This window comes from Chelon labrosus, assembly GCF_963514085.1.
Source record: "Chelon labrosus genome assembly, chromosome: 19".
Classification (NCBI taxonomy): domain Eukaryota; kingdom Metazoa; phylum Chordata; class Actinopteri; order Mugiliformes; family Mugilidae; genus Chelon; species Chelon labrosus.
Genome location: NC_140352.1, coordinates 13,751,574 through 13,772,673, shown reverse-complemented (window position 1 = coordinate 13,772,673; position 21,100 = coordinate 13,751,574). Strand labels below are relative to the sequence as shown.

The following is a 21,100-nucleotide window of genomic DNA, read 5'->3' as shown; positions in this document are numbered from 1 at the left end:
GGGGCAGTACACCGCAGATGACGCGAGAGGGCAACATGGCAACAACGTTGAAATGGCTTCTTACTATATATTTAGTATTTACGTATTTTATTTTTAAGTTTGATAACAATTTATACTCATGCTCCGGATAAAATATTTAAAAATGGGCTCCTCAGTAATATTATATTATATTATATTATATATGTTTATTTTAACGTCACGGAACACATTTATTCAATTTAATACATTTATTTCTTCTTTATAAAACAAAGCCAAAAGTACCTAAATAGCATAAAAAACATCCAGTAGCCTATAATATAGATCATGACCTCCTCCCGAGTCGCTAAAAACAGTTGTTAGCTTGGTTTGTTCTCGTTGAACAAATGTTTTTTGCTTTGATTGCAACATATAAAACATTTTATGTTTGCGTTATTCTATTATAAGGAAATATTCAGGATAAATATGTGGGTACTCTTTTCTCAAAATAAAATCCAAAACACAGACAGACAAAGAGACAGTGGGAACAAATTTATTTCTATTTTGTCTCATGTACAGAAAGAATCAATTTACAGTTTACAAACAACTGACCAGGTGTATGAAGCAAATGATTTACTGCACATGGATGAAGGCCTACAGTTCAGTCCTCCTGACACCTCCTGAGTCCTGCTATCAGAAGCTGACAAAACGGATCGCCATGTTTGAAGTGTCCTCTCGGGAATTCAGTAAATCACTTGTGACTGAATACTCTCCAAAACACTAGTTCACGAAATCTACAGAGAAAAGCACGTCTCTCATGAAAAACAAAAAACGAGTAAGGAAAGCCACAATTGCACAACTCATAATAATTCAATATCTAGTCCAAAAGAAGAAACATTTACAGCAGTGGACGCAACGGTTCAGCAGGAATCACTTCATGGCTGTGTTATTCTTCAGACTTTGAGCTAACATCACATGTTTCAGTTTGTACTGTGGGCTACTGACACAGGCTTATGAACAGCAAGGTGAAAAGGACCAACATCTTAGCGTGACTTTTATACAGCCGTCAAAATTTCCCATCGTCTTCACTTCGCGTGCAACCTCACTCTCTGCACGAACAACGAAAAAATGTTGCATTTCTAAAACGATGAGGAAGTTATTAGAACCGATGGGCGTTTTGCTTCTCCGCACGATGACAAACTTCACAGTTGTTGATGCGTTGTAGGCAGTGGTGATGCTACTAACAGCGGGCAGCGTGTTGGTCAGTATGTTATCGTTGTAAACATTTACGACCGGAAGTGAATTTTGTCAGAACTGGATGAAGGGAAAAGTCAGTGTGTCTTCATATAACCAAGTTCATTTGGCAACACAATTCAATGCATCTGTGAGTCACATTTTGTGCCAAACATCCTCAAAAAAGAAAAAGGTTTCGTTAAAAACACCCTATTCTACATGTTACATGCACAGCGTATACACGTAAAATCTCATATAATTCATCATACCATTTACAAGTTCGGTGAAAAAGAGGATAGATACAAGAAATTAAGAAAGGATGTAATCGCCGCAAAAAAAAGTTGTCAGTTTTTTGGCTGGCATGCTCCCCATAGTGACGCGTGTTGTTGTTGTTATCACAATGCAGTGTGCTTATTAGTGCCTGCCGAACTCGACAGCAAAGTTTAGGTGATGTCTAACTGCATTTAAAAATGGACCAGCATGCCTAATCACTCGATCCTATGTGAAACAAGGCACTTACAGGAGAGAAGTGGTGCAGGCCCTGTCAGCTAACAAACCCCTGTTGATCTCAGTAGAATATTTTATGAGCAAGTCTTCAAGTAAAGTGGAGTTTTTGCTGACCTGCGTCTGTTTAGACTTACCCACGTTTCTTGGCGATTGAGGGTTGTCTACACAGGAGCCCAAATAAGTATGGGGGGCTTTTGATGCCTTCTGTTTATTTCATACATTCATATACATGCAAGCTTTCTATACCAAATGGTCTTTCAAATGTCTGGGCATCTATTTACACAACAGAAATCGCAAAGAAGTCTCTTCTGGTTGAAAGAATATCTCAAGAGAAAGGCAGAAATGCATTCTTTTGGCAGAGTTGTACAGTAAGATCACTGCAATAGGTCAGTGACGGAAAGGATGAAAGAGAGACTTGAAGGTGACGCTCAACAATTCAACTCATTACTATCTGAGCAAGAAAGTTACAACACATGAACACGGTACAAGAGGAAGAGGAAATCAAGTACATCCCTGAAGGAGCAAAATGCAAGCCGCACGTTGAACTTTATAGTTTGCATTATCCATTCACAGGGGCTCAAGAAAACAAAACAAAAAAATCTTCACAATTGATAGTTTCCCTACTTATCCAGGCGTTGGGGAATGGATTCTATTAAATAAAACATATCCTTGGATCCAGTTTAGGACAGGGGAGTAGTTAAGAAGACACAAACTCACATTTTCTAACACTAACGTGAGCCTGTGTAGAATTAGTCCAAGTAAGGAAATGTGATTCACCGAAATACCCATCAATCCTGTAAAAATGTCATCTACTTCCAAATACTTGGTAAGTATCAATCAATCAACTATCAAATTATTTGTAAGTGCTCTATTCTTATATTTTGCTCTATAAAATGGCTATTTCCACAGTCAGTATATGCAATGGCTCAGACGATGGTTCAATGATAGGTGATTCACAATAAACTGGACAAAGTTCTGTCTACAATAGACCAACTCAGTAGAAACCAGTGAGACAATGGGAGTAATCACACCTCACCAAAAACACAAAGGTCAAACAACAACCCAAAAATGGATTAGTGAAGCAGTGGTTGTGCTTATTGTGATCTTTCTGTCAGTGGAAACATCACTTGTCTCCCATGTTTGATGTAAAACACTCCCCTCTGAAGAGACTGTTGAAGGTCCAGTGTTCAGTAAGTCCTTAAAGATCACTTCCTGGGGTGGAAGACCATTAAAGGCCGGTCTTCAATCTTCTGCCAGGGGCTCTTCTTGTTCTCGTCTTTATCGTCAGGATCGTCTTCAGGACTGGTCATGGAGTCGCGGCGGTTCTCGCTGTTGCTGCTGCGGCTGCTGTTTACACGGCTGCGCCCTCTTCTGGGGATGGTGGATCCTCGGGAGGATGGACCTTCATCCAGAAGAGGGGTAAGAGAATTCTCCTCGGGTGAGACAGGGCGTCCCTCACTGCTGCTGGGCTCGCTGTGGTCGGGATAGGCTAGCTTCGAGTAACTCTTCCCACCACTGCTGCTGACACCGTGGCTCTTCCGTCCTCCCGTCCCCCAACGCTCATCTTTCCCCTTCCGGTTAACTGCTGATTTTCGCTCTTGGGATTCCAGAGGTGGTTCAAGGTTGCTATCTCGTGAAGTGCTACTGGAACCACCTCCAAATCCACCACCACTGAGGTCATTCCCAACATCTATGTAGGAGTGGCGCACATGAGCGTTAGCACGACCATCTAGGGAGATGAACCACGCCCGTGGGTGCTGTTTAACACCCAGTTCCAGCAGCTTCTTCTCAGTCAGAGCCTGCAGTTCTCCATTCATCTGAGCCATGGTGGAGTCGTTAAAGAGCACAGGGATGGTGACAGGTCCACCAGAGGAGTCGGATGCCCAGCTTGGCTCCTCAGAGTCGTCACCTTGGGATCCACCTTGTTGCTGCTGCTGTTGCTGTTGACCTTGTTTCTGGGAGTGGTGGTGATGGTGCTGCTGGCCTCCTCCCATCTGTGCACCATCTTTGTCTTGTTCCTTCTGGTCCTTGCCATCTTTACCAGAAAACTCAGACGGCAAGCGCATGTAGTGGGCTGGGATAACCAGGGTTGGCACCATGCTCCGGTACATGTTCTCCTTCATCTGGTCTATGGAGCTGCAGAAGATGATCTGACCTGGCTGAGTGTTGAGGGAGGTGGGTCTGGCAAGGCTGTCTGCCGCTGCTGCTGAATATTCTGGGGGTTTGTCGGTCTGGCTTGGCACATAACCTTGGAAGCGAGGCGGAGACGGAGGATCAGAGGAGTATCCTCGATTATCGTTGGCATTGTGGTGTCTGTGATATTCCGACTCCTTGCCCTCCTTGGGGCTGTAGCTTCGGTTGTAGTCTTCATGCAGCAGGGGGTTGTCCAAGTTGTTGGTCTCTGTGGCCCGTGTAACCTTCATGGGGAAGCTTTCACCCCGTTGGGAGCCTGAAGCATTTTTTCCTTTTGCATGTCGCAGCATGTGGGCTGGAACGTGCTTAGTTAAGTCCTCCCTTGAACTCTGGTAGTCTCGAGATGGAGATAAGTCAGATTTTTCATTGGAGGGGCCAGATTCAACATGGCCTCCGCAGATCAGATTTAGGCGTGAAGTGGATGTACCCTGGTCTCTCTTGGCACCGTTTAGATTGGACGTGTGGGGTTTGCCTTGCTGTCGACGAGGTTTCAAACACTTCCGTCTAAAAGGTAAGCAGAAACTGAAGGTCAGAAATGTAATAAACACCAGTTAACTGCTTGGGGATTACAGTCTAACCGAGTGACTTTCAGGTTCAATTCAGTTATTGTTGCTACAAATAGAAACCTAAAACCGAGACCTGTGCCTACGCTCCCCACACCTGCAGTAGTAGAGCAGCACACAGAGCAGGATGAGCACCAACAGCGCCAGTGAGCCCAGGATGGAGAGCAGGAACAGGGTGTGGTAGGTAGTGATGTCCCTCAAGCCCGGATGAGACAGACCCAAACCTGCAAGATAATTCAAGGCAGAAAGGAATCTCAGATTCAATTCAAAGTCACTGATGCTCTGAGAAAAAACATTTTATACCTTCAGCTTTGCTAGAAATCTTTCCCTGTGTTAATGTTAATAAGCTTTGATGGAGTTCTTGCAACATAGGGCCTATAGCACCAAAAACACAAGTTAGGTTTCCACCAAAAGTCCCTAGACCTAAAAATAGTCTAGGGACTTATAAATAAATAATTAGTGACTGGTGTCTGATAAATGTCCAACGAACAAGAGGGTTTCCTTGTACAATCTACCATTCCTAAAGCCCTGAGAACATTTAGCAATTTAGTCAGCTGATATTTAAAGAAGTGATGACCTTGTCGGCTAAATATAATGTAAACCCTGGTTCCTTCAGTGGAAACCCAACTATATGTTTTTTATTAGTAAGGTCGTAGTAAGTGTTATTTTTTGGTAAGGTCTGCTGGCACAGCAGCAACACTGAGAGTGAAGAACAGTGGACAGTGGGATGAGTTACAGCACCTGAAGATGAAGGAAAGGCAGCCAACCAGTATCCCATCTGAGGAACCACAACGTTCCAGACAAACTGCGTGCCATCCTTTTTGATATAACCTGTCCCGTTCCGAACCCAGAGCCCTGCAGGAACGTAAATCAGCATTCACTGTCATTTCAAAGAACAGCCAATGCCTTACATTTTAGAAAATATATTTGAAAATACAACACAGTAAGTAACCATGGTCTAACACAGAGTTTCTATTTCAGGGAAGCCAGTTATTACATAAGCTCACATCAGTTGTTTCACAGCATTTATGATTTATGTGCTGTCCTTACCCGTCTTAGGCTGATACAGCCAAGCAGGTATACTTGTGGCCATCCTGTTCCGAGTGTCAGATGGCAGTGGCACAGAGATGTGGATTGGATCCGACACCTGGAGTGCACTGCCATCTTTGTCAAAGAGCTGAATGCTGACCACTGCCAGCGCTGTCAAGTCTGTCCATCCTGTTTCTGCACCTGAAAGGAAAATGCACAAATATCAGCTTCAGCTCTTCTTATCCATTCAGTTTTATGGAATATATCAGTTCTGTTTGCAGTTTCTCTGCAACCTGAACACTTACGAAACATCATGAGATGCAAAACTATAAAGAATGTATTGTGGAGATACCATAAATCTTTAATGACAACATTAGTTTCACAAGAATCTTTTCATAACTAAGTAAAATGTTCCATTTTTTATTTTATTTTTTCTGCTCTGTCTTGTTTTGTGTCCTTGTGTTTTGTAAAGTGTCCTTGTGTGTCTTGAAAGGCGCTTATAAATGAAATGTATTATTATTATTAATATTAAAATTGTTTCAAGACTAAAATCTCTCTATGTGCATTTATATTCAGTCAAATGGGAACTAGTGAACTGGACTCGAATCAATTCAGGAAATCAGTAGCGATGCCCAGCCCTATCAGACACTTAAATAAATAAGTCAAGTGCACTTCAGGGCAGCAACAAACAACAGTTTTCATTATGCCTTCACTTGCTGTACAACTCAGTGGAGCGAGAGATGGACAGGGAATTCAGTGAGGCATCTGTGGGGTTAGGGTTATTGTTAGGGCACTCTATCAAATCGTCTTGGTGAATAGGGAGCTGAGCCGTAAGGCAAAGCTTTGGATTTACCAGTCAATCTGCTTTCCAACCCTCATGAACTTTGGGTAGCAACCGAAAGAATGGCAACGCAGATACAAGCGGCCAAAATGAGGTTCCTCCACAGGGTGCCTGGGCTCAGCCTCAGATATAGGCCGAGGAGCTTGGACACCCAGAGGGATGTCGGAGTAGAGCCAGTTGTTGTCGGGGTAGAGCCAGTTGTTGAGGTGGTTCAGGCATCTGGTGAGGATGCCTCCTAGACCTAGAATTCAGTGGATGGACTATATATCTCAACTGGCCTGGGAATGCTTAGGGATCCCCCCACGAAGAACTGGACTTCATTAGTCACGTACTTTTTCTTTAATTGAACTTTTGGAAAAATTACACAAATTGGAAAGCACCTACCTAAGCCTAAAATATTCTAACCTGTAGCATTAAAATACTCTCTTTAAACGTACAAAAAACCAATGTGTCTGTACACTCTTGACCACGCAGTAGACCACAAGCTCTGTGTTCTGGGACTTACCTGAGCTGTTGGTCTCTTGGCCCAGGAGAAAGGGGAAACCGCCGATTTCATACTGACTCCTGGCCGTGGTCAGCGCAGCAGACAGCATTGTGTAGTTGGAACTGGAGGGCAGCTGAATGGATTTCCTCTGGAGCTGCACCAGCGGCTGGTTACGAGCTCCTGAAAAAGAACCACGCACCCAGTCTGTCGACAAGCATTGAATGTATTATGAAAAGCTTTGAAAAGGTGCAAAGGTGCATTAACGTTTTAAAGGTAGGAGGCGATGGCTGTAACTGAACTGATGGTGTCCTCCTGCTCTAGTCTCCTTCGTAGTACTCACAAGTGTCTTTGTGTCCTACCTAATTAGTAGTCTCCTTCAGGTAGTAGTCAAGGATGTCTTGGTGACTTCAGAGTAATCATAGATGTCTTTGTGTCTTCCTTCACTAGTCTCCTTGAGAGCAGTCACAGATGTCTTGGTGTCCTACCTAACTAGTCTCCTTCAGAGTAGTCATAGGTGTCTTTGTGTCCTCCCTTACTAGTCTCCTTTAGAGTAGTCATGGGTGTCTTGGTGTCCTACCTAACTAGTCTCCTTCAGAGTAGTCACAGATGTCTTGGTGTCCTCCTTTAGAGTAGCCAGAGGTGTCTTTGTGTCCTCCCTCACTAATCTCCTTCAGAATAGTCATAGGTGTCTGGATGTTCCACCTAACTAGTCTCCTTCAGAGCTGTCATAGGAGTCTTGGTGTCCTACCTAACTAGTCTCCTTCAGACTAGTCACAGATGTCTTGGTGTCCTCCTTTAGAGTAGCCAGAGGTGTCTTTGTGTCCTCCCTCATTAGTCTCTTTTAAAGTAGTCAGAGGTGTCTTGGTGTCCTACCTAACTAGTCTCCTTTAGAGTAGTCATAGGTATAGACATGTTAGTGTATTTGAATTTTAAAGTCAGAAGGAGATGGCTGTGACTGAGCTGCATTTGTAAAAACTATAACTGTTGCTATGGTTTTAGTAGCAGGGTCACTTGAGTGTTAAGCAGTAAAAATGAACGGAGGGATGAGACATGAGTGGGAGGAGAAGGGTGTGAATCTATCACCACTCGCTGCTGGAGACAGACTAATTTAAGATGTGATAAGAAAATAACTGCCCAAGTGTCAGAGTGAATTCCCCGAGTAACCAAAACATGGGCTGCAATGATAAATAGATCCTTGTTGAAAACATGTAGCATTAAATCCAAGCTACGACAGTATAAGTGAACATGTGTGTCCTATAAAACAAAATTATATTGTTGTTCTTACCTGGTGACCCAGACAGCACCTGCAGGACGTCATCGTACAGAATAAGTGTTCCTGGCCTCTGAACGAGGAGGTACAGGCTGACGGAAGCGTACACTGAGTACGGAAGAGACACAAAAACAAAATCAGCAGATGTTACATGTGAAACAGCAGAACGGACTCAAATTTCTGCCAGGAAAAAAAAATGTGCACGCATTCAGGAACAGCTCCACTATTGTCAATTGTGAGGCCTAAGTGAAGAACAGTGGGTCCTATGGATAAGAGACACTTGGGACAATACAATAAGTCTCCTTGTCCTTATAATCAGGCCAGATTCAGACTTGAACAACTGCCACACGAGCAGGCGTCAACATGAAAGAGTGAATAACAGAATAAAAACAATAAACACAGATGTTATTGAAGCTGTTCTCTGTTAGCCCTAGTAGATCTGATCCAACAAGCTCCACCACAACCAGTGCAATTTCAGTCTCCTTCACCATTACTTAATGAAATCCAATGTAGCATGTTTGGGTGATACTGCATAATGACTGTTCTTCAGTATTCGTGTATACACTCCCTTGCCAGTTCATTGGGTACACTGGTGAAAGTGAACGCATCCTAATATAACAGTCCTGCACTAAATCATGAATGTTATGACATTCAGCGCTAGTTTAAAGCCTCACTTTGGAGGCTGTGGTTTGTAGCACTACTGAATTGTATTGTGTTGTGCTGACACAAGTTCCTATTATTTTAACATTTTACTGTGACTTAAGTGTGTAATTCAATCCTGTGGAACAGCACCACAAACTACATCTTCCAAAATGATCATCCAGCTGAATTACCACCTTTCTCATACTGGTTCACCATCAGGTCAACATTAGAGCAGTCAATTCATTGCAGGACTGTTATTTTAGAATGGTTTCACTTTCATTATCTTTCATACACTCTGTTGGGAAGTGATTGTGGTCCGGCCAATCAAAGGCTAATGTGGTGATGGGCAGAGGAGTACCATACGCATCATCTGATCGCCGTGGAGCTGAATAAGGAGAAAAAAACAGCGGATTCGTTGAAGTGCGCTGGACTTACAGGGGATGCGGCTGGAGTGCCAGGGCACAGAGTTGGTGACGTAGTCTTGTTTGGAGGCTGTGATAATGACCCATGTTCCTGTGCGGTACAGGAAGCTGACTCTCACAACGCCATCGCTACTGGCACGGCTGGACGCCAAGAGGGTCTGATTGCCGTGGACTTCCACCTGAGCAGCCGCCAACGGCGACAGGTCGCTGTTGTCAAACACCTGGACTTTTATTTGCACCTCTGAAAGAAAAATGAAAGTAAAACACACCGTTAGAGCCTAAACTATCTCGATATATGAAGGTCAACAGATGAAGTTAAAGAAAGTTGAAACTCATGGTAAAAATTATTCCTCTTAACCTGGTGTTCCAGAAGTCAAGACTAATCCTTCATACTTAAATCTTGTTGGATAATGAGCTCAATAAAAAAGGAACAGTTATATATTTGCTGTCCTGTCATATCCAGACTTTATAATTTACTCTTGTAATTAAACTATAGTTTTGAAGGAGTAATTAAATCCTGGCTCAATTTATCAAGTCGCCCTGGGCTGTTCTTACAAGGACGACATCATTAGGCACCAGTGCAATGATTTTATCCAAAATGACCTACATAGGGAGGGGACCCTGTTAGCATGAAGTAACTTAGGGTTATGAGCCCGGTTCTGCTAGCCAGAGAACCAGGCTTATAGTCATAACCTCGAGATTTTATCCAAAATGACCAACATAGAGATGGGACCCTGTTAGCATGAAGTAACATTTTATTCAGACTGCAAGAGCTGTGATTGGTCCGCTTGGTAGTAGAGTGTTTTCGCTTTAGTATTTCCAGGTGCTTCTCCACCTCACACTGACAAGCGCAAAAGAATACATGGCTCGCAGAGGTATAAACTGCGCTTCAGGCCCTCTCCAGCCATGCACTTTTATCCATACCCCCTAAGGTGTGACTAATAAGGCCAGGCAAAGACACTGCCACTGCAATGCCAACGGGGGCCCTCAAAAGGGATCCTCCAGTACCCCTAAAGACAAGAAAACTAAAAATCTCTCTGTGATTATACTAGATTTTGCAATATATGCAAGAAGATGCCCCCTACAAGTGAGGAGAACACACAATTTCTACACTGAAGACAAATGGAAACATGTGCCCCACACAAAATGGAGCTTAACAGCTACCAGGGCAACAACAAAACACGTCACATCCTCAAATCCACAAATCTAAGTGCAGCCAGCACAAGCGATCAACCTCGAAAGGACACCCACAATGACAATCACAACTACTGCAGCACATAAAGATGTACAGATAGCTATCAATGCATAAAAGGAATGTAGAAATCTTAACAGGATTCTAAAAACGTGAAGATTTTCAGGCATTTTCTTTATCTTTGTTTTTGCAAAGAGTCTGTGTCATTTCTGGTAGATATGGATTATTGTTATGAGGATGATGATGATGTCTGTAGTCCAATCAGATCCAGTCCATGGCTGTCTCTGCCCTTCATCCTCATGTTTTCAGCCCCGGAACATTTTGTCTCTCATCTTGCTTCTTGGACACAGCGGATGTGGGTCACGCCAGGGGACGTTTCCATGGATACACGCCGACTCTCCAAAAGCCGGCTTGTTGTTGTTGTTATTGTGCTTCCTTGCTCGGCTCAGTCCCGGTGGCGCTACGAGCCGCCGTCCTCTAAAACCCCCTCCGGCGACAAACCCCTCGATGCAGAACTCCACCAGTGACAGCGGCGGCCACGTTGATGGCTGCGTTCAGATAACACGCAGCACGTACTGTACACGTGTGTGGGTGTTTGTGTGCCCACATCCTTTGTGAGTTAGGATAAATGCTGCCCTCCATTACCATAACTGGTTCAATAAAAGCTCCCTTGTGGGTTTCCTCAATCTGGGCTCCCCTCTTGAAACTCTGGCTTGAAGCAGCTCTATTGACAGAAACACTGAGACTCACAGTGAGAGTTTTCACTCCCTCCAAGCCCTTCAGCAGAGGATTCAGAGGAGAATAAACAACCTCAAAAGAGTGTGGTCAGTTTTCTGGGTCGCCATGAATCCTTAAAACTTAACCGGAAACAAAGCCAGAGGTAAAGACTGGTACTTTTTTTTACGATATGGTCATTTATGGTTATTTGTCTGAAGGTTTTATGCTTTTCTTTAAAGACGATCTGATGTTATTGAGCCAAATATTTAACGACTAACGGATCAATTGTTATAAATATTAGAAAAGAGAAAAATATTCAGTTTATCATAAAAGGGCCTTAAAAGGTGAGTCTCAAAACACTTAAATCTCCTGTAGAAGGATTTATTGATTACTAATTACTAATTATTCCAAATCACGGACCAAAGTATTGACCAGGGATTATCTTAAAGCATGATCTTTTAATAAAATGAGGTCATTTATGGGGAGTTTTAATGCATTTCTTCACGCATAATCTTCTATTATTCATCACAGATTAATCTGCCAAATAATCTCACAATTTTTTTGCTAAATAGTCCGGTTTGAAGAAAAAAAAATAACAGTTTATTAACATAAAAGGGTTATCAAAGTCAGAAGTACATTTGTTCATGTATCTGGAGGTTATATGCTTTTCTTTACAGATGAGCTGATACTATTCATCACTGATCGACCAGTCAAATAACTTTGCCGTTAACTGATCAATACTAGAAAACAGAGAAAAGTTGAGTTTATTATTATTGGGCCTTAAAATATGAGTCTCAAACCACTTAAGTCTTCTGTCAATTTAACGCAGCACATAGATAGAGTTGATCTTAAAGGCAACACAAAATGATTATTCATGTCTTATATAATTCCCATGATCTGGGGATAAAAGTCTGTGCAGTTTTGGGGGTCGAAATAAATCCATAAAAACCACAACCCATACTGTGGTTATCAAAGCCAGAGGTACGTGACTCACACTTTATTAAGATTTGGTCATTTATCTGGAGATAATTATGCTTTTCTTTACAGATAATCTAACAGTATTCATCAATGTAGTGCAACATTAAAAAAAAACATTATTAAAAAACTATTTTAATAACTATTAAATTAATAACTATTCTTGTCTTATATTAGGGGGATAATAAAGCCTACAATTCCCATAATCTGGGAATAAAACTGAATGGATCCACTTTTCTCGTCGAGATCAAGCCTTAAATCTGTGGTTATCAAAGTCAGAGGCAAAGGCTGACAGTTTATAAAGATTTGGTCATTCATTTTGAGCTCTTTTTTTTTAACAGATAATTGATTAAAAGCAAATAATTGCAGGTCTAAAACGCACCTGAGGTGTCGGTTAATTGACAGACGAGGAGAAAAACCAATAAAAAGAGGAAACTAAAAAGAGGTTTTAACACAAAACTGCACTGAAAGGGTACTCGATATGCAGACAATGGTAGAATAAAGACGCTTTCTCTTTCTCTTTCTTAGATTCTGCAGAGTAATTATTGCTTAAAACAAATAAAACTGATTGAGAATGATAATATTTCCTCGTGAAATGCAGCACAGTAGAAGGATAAAGTGACTGTAGTAGAGTATATATATTTAGCTGCATCCTCTCTATGACCATCCATGCATCTTAAAATATCTTCAGGCATGCATAATGCAACGTAATTATATAATGTCCTTCAAAATGCACAACACCATGTAAACAGTGAGAGACTTTAAGGCCTCTCTTCAGAGCCCTTAAGAACAAGGCGGCTGAGCTTTTTTTTTTTTTTTTTCCCTGCAATAAATTTTAGACTCATAAGTGTGCAGCCCTGGGAGCTGCAGGCCATCCCGGTCTCACTGTCACTACTGTGCAAAGCAACAATGACACACATGAAGGCCTGGCTTCCAGCTACTCGGGCCTGACAGTGCAGGAGGAGCAGCAGACTTTGGGCCTGCGCTCTGATCAGATTCTCCAATATCTGTACAGTATTGGAGCACAATCACGGCACGAACACTGGTGTGGCCGCTGTGTCCGATCTTAGATATAAATGAATGTACAGCATTTTTTAAAAAGACAAAACAGCATTATTCAGCTGGAGCCAAATCAAAACTATCCCCTAAAATCTACCCCCTTTGGTGTGAACATTAAGTCAAGGCGCAGCGCTGCACGACGGTTTAAGTCGACAAAAGCCATAAAAATGCAACCACTCCCATCTCCTCATTGTGCTGCATCCCTCCCCCGTATGGCGAGCTTACCAAATGCTCCCTGATCTGGAAGGGACTTGGCCCAAACCGCGCACACCGACGCGAAGAGGAGCAAACGAGAGATGCAGCTGGCCGGCATCCTGGAAAGCTACATGTCTAGTCCCAGATCGGCGGCCGTGTGTCCATATTCCTCCCAGCCAGCGGTGAGCGTTTCCCCCCTCAGACGAGCTTCGAGCGGTGCCGAGATGCTGCCGAGGCGACTGTGTGGGCTTCGCCTTGTTTTCATTGTCTGAGGCGGAGAGGAGAGGGCGCCACGCTTCCCTCTGCTGATCTCAAGCGGAACAGCAGCGGCTCCACTCTGGGTGAAGGCTGCACGGAGAGTTTCTGGAAATGTATTTACTCTTCTCATAATTTAAATAAGCACGATTTATACTTTTTTTTTATGTTTTAGAAATGTGTCTACATATTGTGCGTCTTGACGAGGAACCCCATCTCAAAGTCTTGATTTAAGACCCAATCATTTCAGATTTCTAATGTGTTTTTTTTCTGTAATTATGACACCAACTAATATTCCACCTTAAATAGACCTTGCAAGGCTCATTGTCATTGCCATTTGTTTTCTTTAACAATCATCAACACAACCAAAACCAAGGAGATGGTGGTGGATTCCTGGAGGTCCAGGCCCCACCTGCAGGCTGCAGTCTGCAACCATCAACAGGGACCGTGCTGAGATGGTTCAGACTTACACATACCTGGGTACCGAACTGATCAGCTAACAAAGACTCAAGTGGACAAGAAAGGTCAGAGTCAGCTCTTCTTCCTCAGAAGGCTACGGCCTTTTAACGTCTACTGGAAGCTGCTGGAGATGTTTTATCAGGCTGTCGTTGCAAGTGTCTTCCTCTATGGTGTGGCGTGGACCTTGAGGCTGGATAAGCTGATAAGGAGGGCTGGCGTTGTGGTAGGGGCAGAGCTGGAGTCCCTGATATCGGTGGCAGAGGCAAGGACCTTGAACAGCCCCGGTTCATCTTGAACCATATGTCCACCACGCTCTACATGGCATCATAACCAGGCGGAGAAGCTCTTTTACTCTTGGACTGTGGTTGTTCCGCTACCACTATACTCTGTACTTTCTATACAGCATTATATGTTTAATAAATTATATTTTTCAAATACATATCCTATAACTATACACCGATCAGCCACAACATTAAAACCACTGACAGATAAAGTAAATAACACTGACCATCTTGTGACAATGTTCTGCTGGGAAACCTTTGGACCTAGCATTCATGTGGATGTTACTTAGACATGTAGCACCCACCTAGACCAGACCAGGCACCCACAGCACGTAGCAATGACACTCAGCAGGATGCAGCGTGACACAGGCACACAAACAAAAACGGTTTAGGAACAACTCAAAAAAACATGAAGAACAGCACAAGGTGTTGACCTGGCCTCCAAATTCCCTAGATGTCAAACTGATCAAGTATCTGTGGGATGATCCACAGAGACTCCTCCCCTCAGCACCGAAAGGCCCCCCCTCTAACAATATTCTGCAGCCAGACACCACAGGACACTCTTAGAAGGCCCATGTCCATTCTCTGATGAGTCACAACTGTTTTGGAGGCACAAGGGAGACCTACACAATATTAGGAAGTTGGTCATAATGTTATGCCTGATCGGTGTATATTACCACATATCTTCATATCCATATTTATTGCAATTATATGTAAACATTTTTGTATATTGTATATATATTAGTTGATGATATTTTTTTTACTGACCCCCAAATTCAGGTCACAGGAAATTTTGAAACCTGCTGCTATCGGTGAATGGTATTTGTTGTTTTTTGCTGAAAAGCCGTTTCAAATATGAAACGAGGACATTTGTTGTTGTTTAAATAGTGACCTCCGAAGTCGACTGGCACAGTAACAGGACACGCACACAAGTAAGCAACACTGGATAAATAGATAATGTTGAGTTTAATGAAGACTGACTTAAGGTGGTTACATAAAACACTGTCATGTAAAAGCAGGTAGTCCAAAAGTGAGTCCGAACAAAAGAGAAATCCAATGGACAGTAATCCGACAAAAAGCGATCCATAAAAAATAAATAATAAAAGAAGTCCAGGAAGAGTCAGGAAACACCAGGAAATGCCAACATGGAACTGCGAGGGAAGACAAGCAAGGACATAAACAAAGACAAAGACAAAGGCAGGAAGTAAAATGAACTTCAATGCGAAGAGAAAAATGATTACAAAATAAAACAGGAAATAGGAGGAAATCCAACTGGATAACAAAAGGTACCAAAACAAAATATCATTAGAGATCAGTTTTTGTGTGCTGAAGTCTCTTTCTTCTATCTTTTGACCCAGACTTTGAAGTAAGAGCCCGTAACAAATCAAATTTAAGACCTTTTTCTCTATATTGATGTTTGATTTCACAGAAAACAGAAAACCCAGGCTTATTACAGTCCGAAGTATTGCCAGGCTACAACCAGTGATTATTTTCTAATATCTTAATTCTTTAATAATGGACTCATTGTTCAGTGTTTATGTCCATTATCTCTTCCTGGAAACTTGCTGCTGTGTTCTCTGTCCTCCGTCTTGTGACCCATTCCTTAAAGAAGGACCTCATGTCATATCTTATTTAAGGGTTTTTCATCTACATTCATGTTATTTGTCAAAAACAATCTCGCAGAAAACCACAAGTGTATTATCCCATCAGTGTTGCATTCTAGCCTGGCAGTCAGAAGTACAAGGGTACAGCCAATGATTGTTTTTTTTTGTTTGCTTGTTTTTTTTTTGTTTATCAGTAAAACTTTCAGTTATTTGCTTTTACAGCGGTTTCATTGTTCAGTGTTTTTCTCCGTTATCTTTTCATTAAAACCATGTCAACAACTCCACCGTCACAAATATTTTGTGTTTCTCGTGAAAGAAAATCTGAAAATTTGAACCTGAGAAGCTGCTGCCAGAGAACTGTTTGGTATTTGTTCCTTAAAATGGTTTAAAACATTAATAAGTCTTATGTATTTGTTGTGTTGTTGTTTTTTTTATTTTAACCTCTGAGATATAAGCTGCAATAAGTCAAGGTCCCTATTCTTCACACTTTATATTAGACCAACCAATGATCATTATTATTTATTTCCTGTTGATACTCACTACTGGTATTTTTAATCTAAACCCTCTTAGTTTCTTAGCAGATAACTGTTTATGAGTCATTCCACTGATTAGGTGCCGTTTGCTTGTTGGAATTAAACTTTATTGTTCAAAACTGAACATTATTATACATACATTTAACTATTTAAAATGTGCATTGGCCACTCTAAGCCAACTATAATGTATTTTTCAAGACGCGAATCATTAGATTTAATTATAAAGCGAAGACTGTTAAACACTATTTTTTAATATTATCCAGTAATAATAATAAAATGAATATTTACATCTATAATCTATACCACTGTCCCAAATAGCAAACATTTACCTGAAACAGTGAAGCAGCTCAGTCTGCCGTGCGGTCAGGCCACCGTCTGTTTCTCACATTAGAGCTGAATTTTAGTGTTTAGTGTTTTCCACATTTTTCCCTTCGATCCAGGTTTCTCTCTGCCTCGTTTCCCTCAGCAGCAGCATCAGCAGCAGCAGCTGGTTGTCATATTTATCATTTTTATTGTCCAAATTAAAAATTCATCATTTGCAAGGATTTTGTGTTAAAGTGGAGAGGTGTTTGTGGATTTATTGTCAGACAAAAAAAAAGAAGAAATTTGTGGTTATTACAGAAATCTAATCTCCTCCTGCCTGTGTGGCAGCCATAGCTTATAGATGGAGACTGTTTTGAGTACATACTGTATAGATGTCAGGACTTGGAGTTTGAAAATGTCTTCCTGAACTCAAACTCAAAGAAAATGGAAGGTGAAAAGAACCTGGATAGGATACGGGAACACCAAAAACAATGATGGTGCTTAGAAAGCTAAGCTAACGTATTAAACCTTTACTCTTCCTGTATCCTAAGTGAGTGTTTGTGAATGTCTGATTCTGATTGTATTTTGCTAATGTTGGAAATTTACACAGCTAATCGTCAAGCCAAGTAATATTTGAGTTCAGGATTGCTAGATGACGTTCGTTTAAACTTTTAGCATAGTTTGGCTAACTCTAGTTTTGAACCTGACAAAGTGTGTGGAAGCATAAATCTGTGTCTGGACCAAAAGTTGCACTTGAACACATCACAAAGACCACAACTAACGAGCTATTAAATGCGTTCTACACCCGAGATATAATAAGTCTTCATACAAGAAAGCGGCACAGAAAAAAAAGGAAGAGGTACTATTAGCTGGGATGCTAAATTGTATTTAGGTGGCAGATTTAGATGTTTATGTTTTATAAAACTAATTTATTAAGTGCACCAGAATCAGTGGCAGGTGGTTGGGGTGGATGGTGGGCCAACAAATTTCACACAAATCTATGGTTTTAAGGTACAAACACAGCAAACTCCCATCAAAGAACTAGCGGAAACGAAAGCCAACAGTGACGTTGCCTCACGTCTCCCATGTCTGGGCCAAAAAGTTGCACCTGAGCACACAAACACTACAGCCAACAACCAGATGGTACATAGGACAATAACTCATCGTAGCAGCAGGTGGCAATAGCGTGTATTCATCATTCACAAGGGGAAGCAGGAAGAGCTACTGTTAGCTGGGAGGCTAGGAAGCTAGGAAGCTAGCATCCTGAATCGTGCTAATCACTTGGTCTACAGTTTATACAGTTTATTCATGCTAGATCAGGGTTTAACCTTTTTGACCTCAGGGCCAGACTGTTCAAATATTAACACTGTATTGGTTTAATTGATCTCACTCTTGGTTTGGTTTGTCTGTAATAACTAAATCAAATCAACTCACAGTTTGACAAGCTAAAACCATGTCAAATAAATTGTATGATACAGTGTGATCATCACAAAGACATTTATTTATCATGTGTATATAACCCTACACATACAACAAGAAGCTGAACAGTTCATGTAACAAATCAGGCATATTAACACAGAAATAGATATTACTACAATATAAAAACTTGGAAATTTGATAAATAAAATGATGCGGTGAAAATAAATACATTCAAAATACAAAATGTTTCAAATGAAATAAATAAAAAAACTACACACACTGGGCTCTTGGCCTAACCTCATCACCTCCATTCACAAAGTCTTCTGAAGTTTTGTGTTGAATTAAAAAAGTCTTTATAGGCTTGTCTTGTTCAACAAATAGTCCAAACGTCGTGATTATTAAAAATAAATTACAAAATAAATAATGAATAAGGTCAAATAAGATCTGCTCAAACATCAGAAGGGCACATTATAAACCCTGTGTTCTGAACATGAAATCATTTCATAAAATCATTTCATACTGTAGAAATAGTTTAATATGTACTTTTGCAAGATGAACAGATACGCTCATTAGTAAAGAAAAGAGAGGAAATATTTTATATTTTTTTTATTTTATTTATGCAGTTAATTTAGAAAGGTTAGTGTTATTTTAACTAAAGGATAACTTCTGGGCCTTATTTAAAATTTGATTCAATTAAGATGAGTTAATTTAGTTAGTTTAGTTAGTTAAATTTATTAAGATAAAAAACTAAATTACATTCAGTTAGGTTTAATTAATTTCACTTAAATTTAGTTAAAATAATTTAAATGAAGTTAAGATCAGGTAAATTTAGTTTAGTTACGTTAAGTTAAGTTCTATTCAGTTCAGTCCATGTTGCGTAAAATGCATCAAAACTTAAAAGTGTCTGAAGACACTTTAAAGAGCCTGTAACCCCCAGAGCAAGCCTGAAGGCGACGGTGGCAAGGAAAAACTCCCTTTTAACAGGAAGAAACCTTGAGCAGAACCCAGCTCATATGGAGGGACCCATCTGCCTAAGGCCAACCCTGTAGACAGACAGAACTAAGATGCACCTATACATAACTAGATAACTGTCTGTGTATCTGAGAGTAGATGATTGATGCTGATCAATCCATTATTGGTGAAATTTCTCAGTTTGGGATTAATAAAGAAACTATCTAACTATCTCTTGAGCTAGAACCCCATCAGTCATTTACACTGGAGGAAAAGGCCCAGGTTTAAAAATAAAGAAGTTATCCTTTGAGTTAAGACGCAGTTAGGAGGGGAGTTTTCCATGAACCCTGAAGCTGTAGAGGCAGGTGTAGTCTACGTTTCCCCAGTTGTTCTCGGTCTGTATCTTCACATATCTGAAAACGCTGTTGTCTGGATTCTGGAGAATGAGAGAAGCAGACATCAGAGATGTGGCTGACATTGTAATGCACCTGGTAACTGTGTGGACCATCAGCAGCTCCACTTTCATGATGCCGTTAGTTCAATTAAAGCAGTTTGCAGTCATTCCAATGGCAAAATGAAACAAAGATGTACTGTATCGCTGACATCATACGTACAGAAAGATTTAATGTCTGAAACATAGCTCCGTCCAGATCATAGGCCAGTGTTCCCAGATAGGTGCCTGCCTCTTCTTTGCTTCTCGCTCCCTGAAAGTTAAGAGACAGAGAAGATCAGCTCAACAGGCCGTTGTGCACGGCGGAATTAATACTAGTAAGATATCTTCAGGATAACAACGAATGAGGTGTAACTTACGTATATAGAAAACTCCCTGGGTGCACTTTCAATGCCTCCATGGGGGGACTGGCTTTTGGAAATGTGGCCCAGGGTCACATGACTGATGGAGACAGGGTGAGACAGGGAGATGAGTAAATGTCCCTGTTCACCTGCAAAGCACCAGCATTGACCCGGACGTAATGCTGAGTGTCCCTGGAAGAGAAGAAGATTACATACTTTAGTCTCCACAGTTCCTGGTCCATGTTGTTTCAGTTGATCTACGATACACTGTAAATAGTAATAGTGGCTGTGTAACCTCTACCTGAATCACTCTTCTCTGGGCTTTGGACGAGTGCCACCAGTTGAACATCCATCTCCATATTAAGCCTGGGTCTTCCCGAGGCCAATATGTGTGAGAGGATAAATGTTGAATCACTCTGGCACCTGCTCACACAATCAAGAGGACACACGGGAAGTTAGAAATCAACCTGTAGACAAGTCCCACAGTAAAACACAGAATGAATCATAAAGACACAGATGAAGACTGTGAGGATCACCTACCTTGAGATTCCAACGCAAAGTTTGGTATCGTGTCTGCCAGAGGAAAAAACATGTCCATCTGCTGTCTGAGGGACTGCAACTCCTGGAGCACTCTTAATTTCATATGTGTTGATATAAATCCTGAGGAAGAGAACAAATTCGATTTTTATTATAAGGAACATCTCAAAGATCTGAACCATGGGCTAATATAAAACCATATTACCCCTATTTTACTCATGCATTAGAAATGATTGTTAGTAGCAGGAAGTCTTAAGTCACTCACCAAAAGCCAGTAGAAACATGAGGAGGAAGACACTGACATTCTTTGCAGCAGAGCTGCACATTGTTGGAACTACACACAAACAAGGTGTTTAGAACTTGTTAAAAAATACAAATACATCTGAAACTGATCTTTCTCTTATGAAGAGTCCTTACCCCTGGTTCTCCTGACCCTTTGACTCCGTGTCCCATTTGTGTCCCAATCAGCTGTGTGACTGTCACTGTCCACACTGTCCTCCATATTCTGATTGTCCTCTACAGTGTCTTCACTGTGGGGACCGCAGTGTGTCCTCCTCCTGTAAAATACCCTGCAAAACACAACAGAGGTCAGAAAAGGCAATGTGTAGGTGTAGACTGTAGCGTGGAAATGACACAGCATGTGCGCACAAAAACACTACACAGCAGCTTACCTGAATAACCTCTCCTTG

The 21,100-nt window shown here is 41.3% G+C and overlaps 1 protein-coding gene across 2 annotated transcripts; it reads right to left on the bottom strand.

The window, feature by feature from the left end:
• Window positions 1-439: 439 nt before the first annotated feature.
• On the bottom strand, window positions 440-13,637 carry fam171a2b (family with sequence similarity 171 member A2b). 2 transcript variants are annotated; one of them, XM_084568131.1, is made up of 8 exons: window positions 13,308-13,637; window positions 9,153-9,380; window positions 8,091-8,183; window positions 6,827-6,985; window positions 5,502-5,681; window positions 5,193-5,306; window positions 4,528-4,675; window positions 440-4,392 (listed from the first exon to the last, which is right to left on the bottom strand). In XM_084568131.1, the coding sequence occupies exons 1-8, from the start codon at window positions 13,393-13,395 to the stop codon at window positions 2,901-2,903; spliced, it is 2,502 nt and encodes an 833-aa protein (XP_084424257.1). In that variant the 5' UTR covers window positions 13,396-13,637; the 3' UTR covers window positions 440-2,900. The 2 variants fall into 2 exon arrangements, with proteins under 2 accessions (XP_084424257.1, XP_084424258.1); XM_084568132.1 differs by having other exon boundaries at window positions 4,549-4,675.
• Window positions 13,638-21,100: the final 7,463 nt, after the last annotated feature.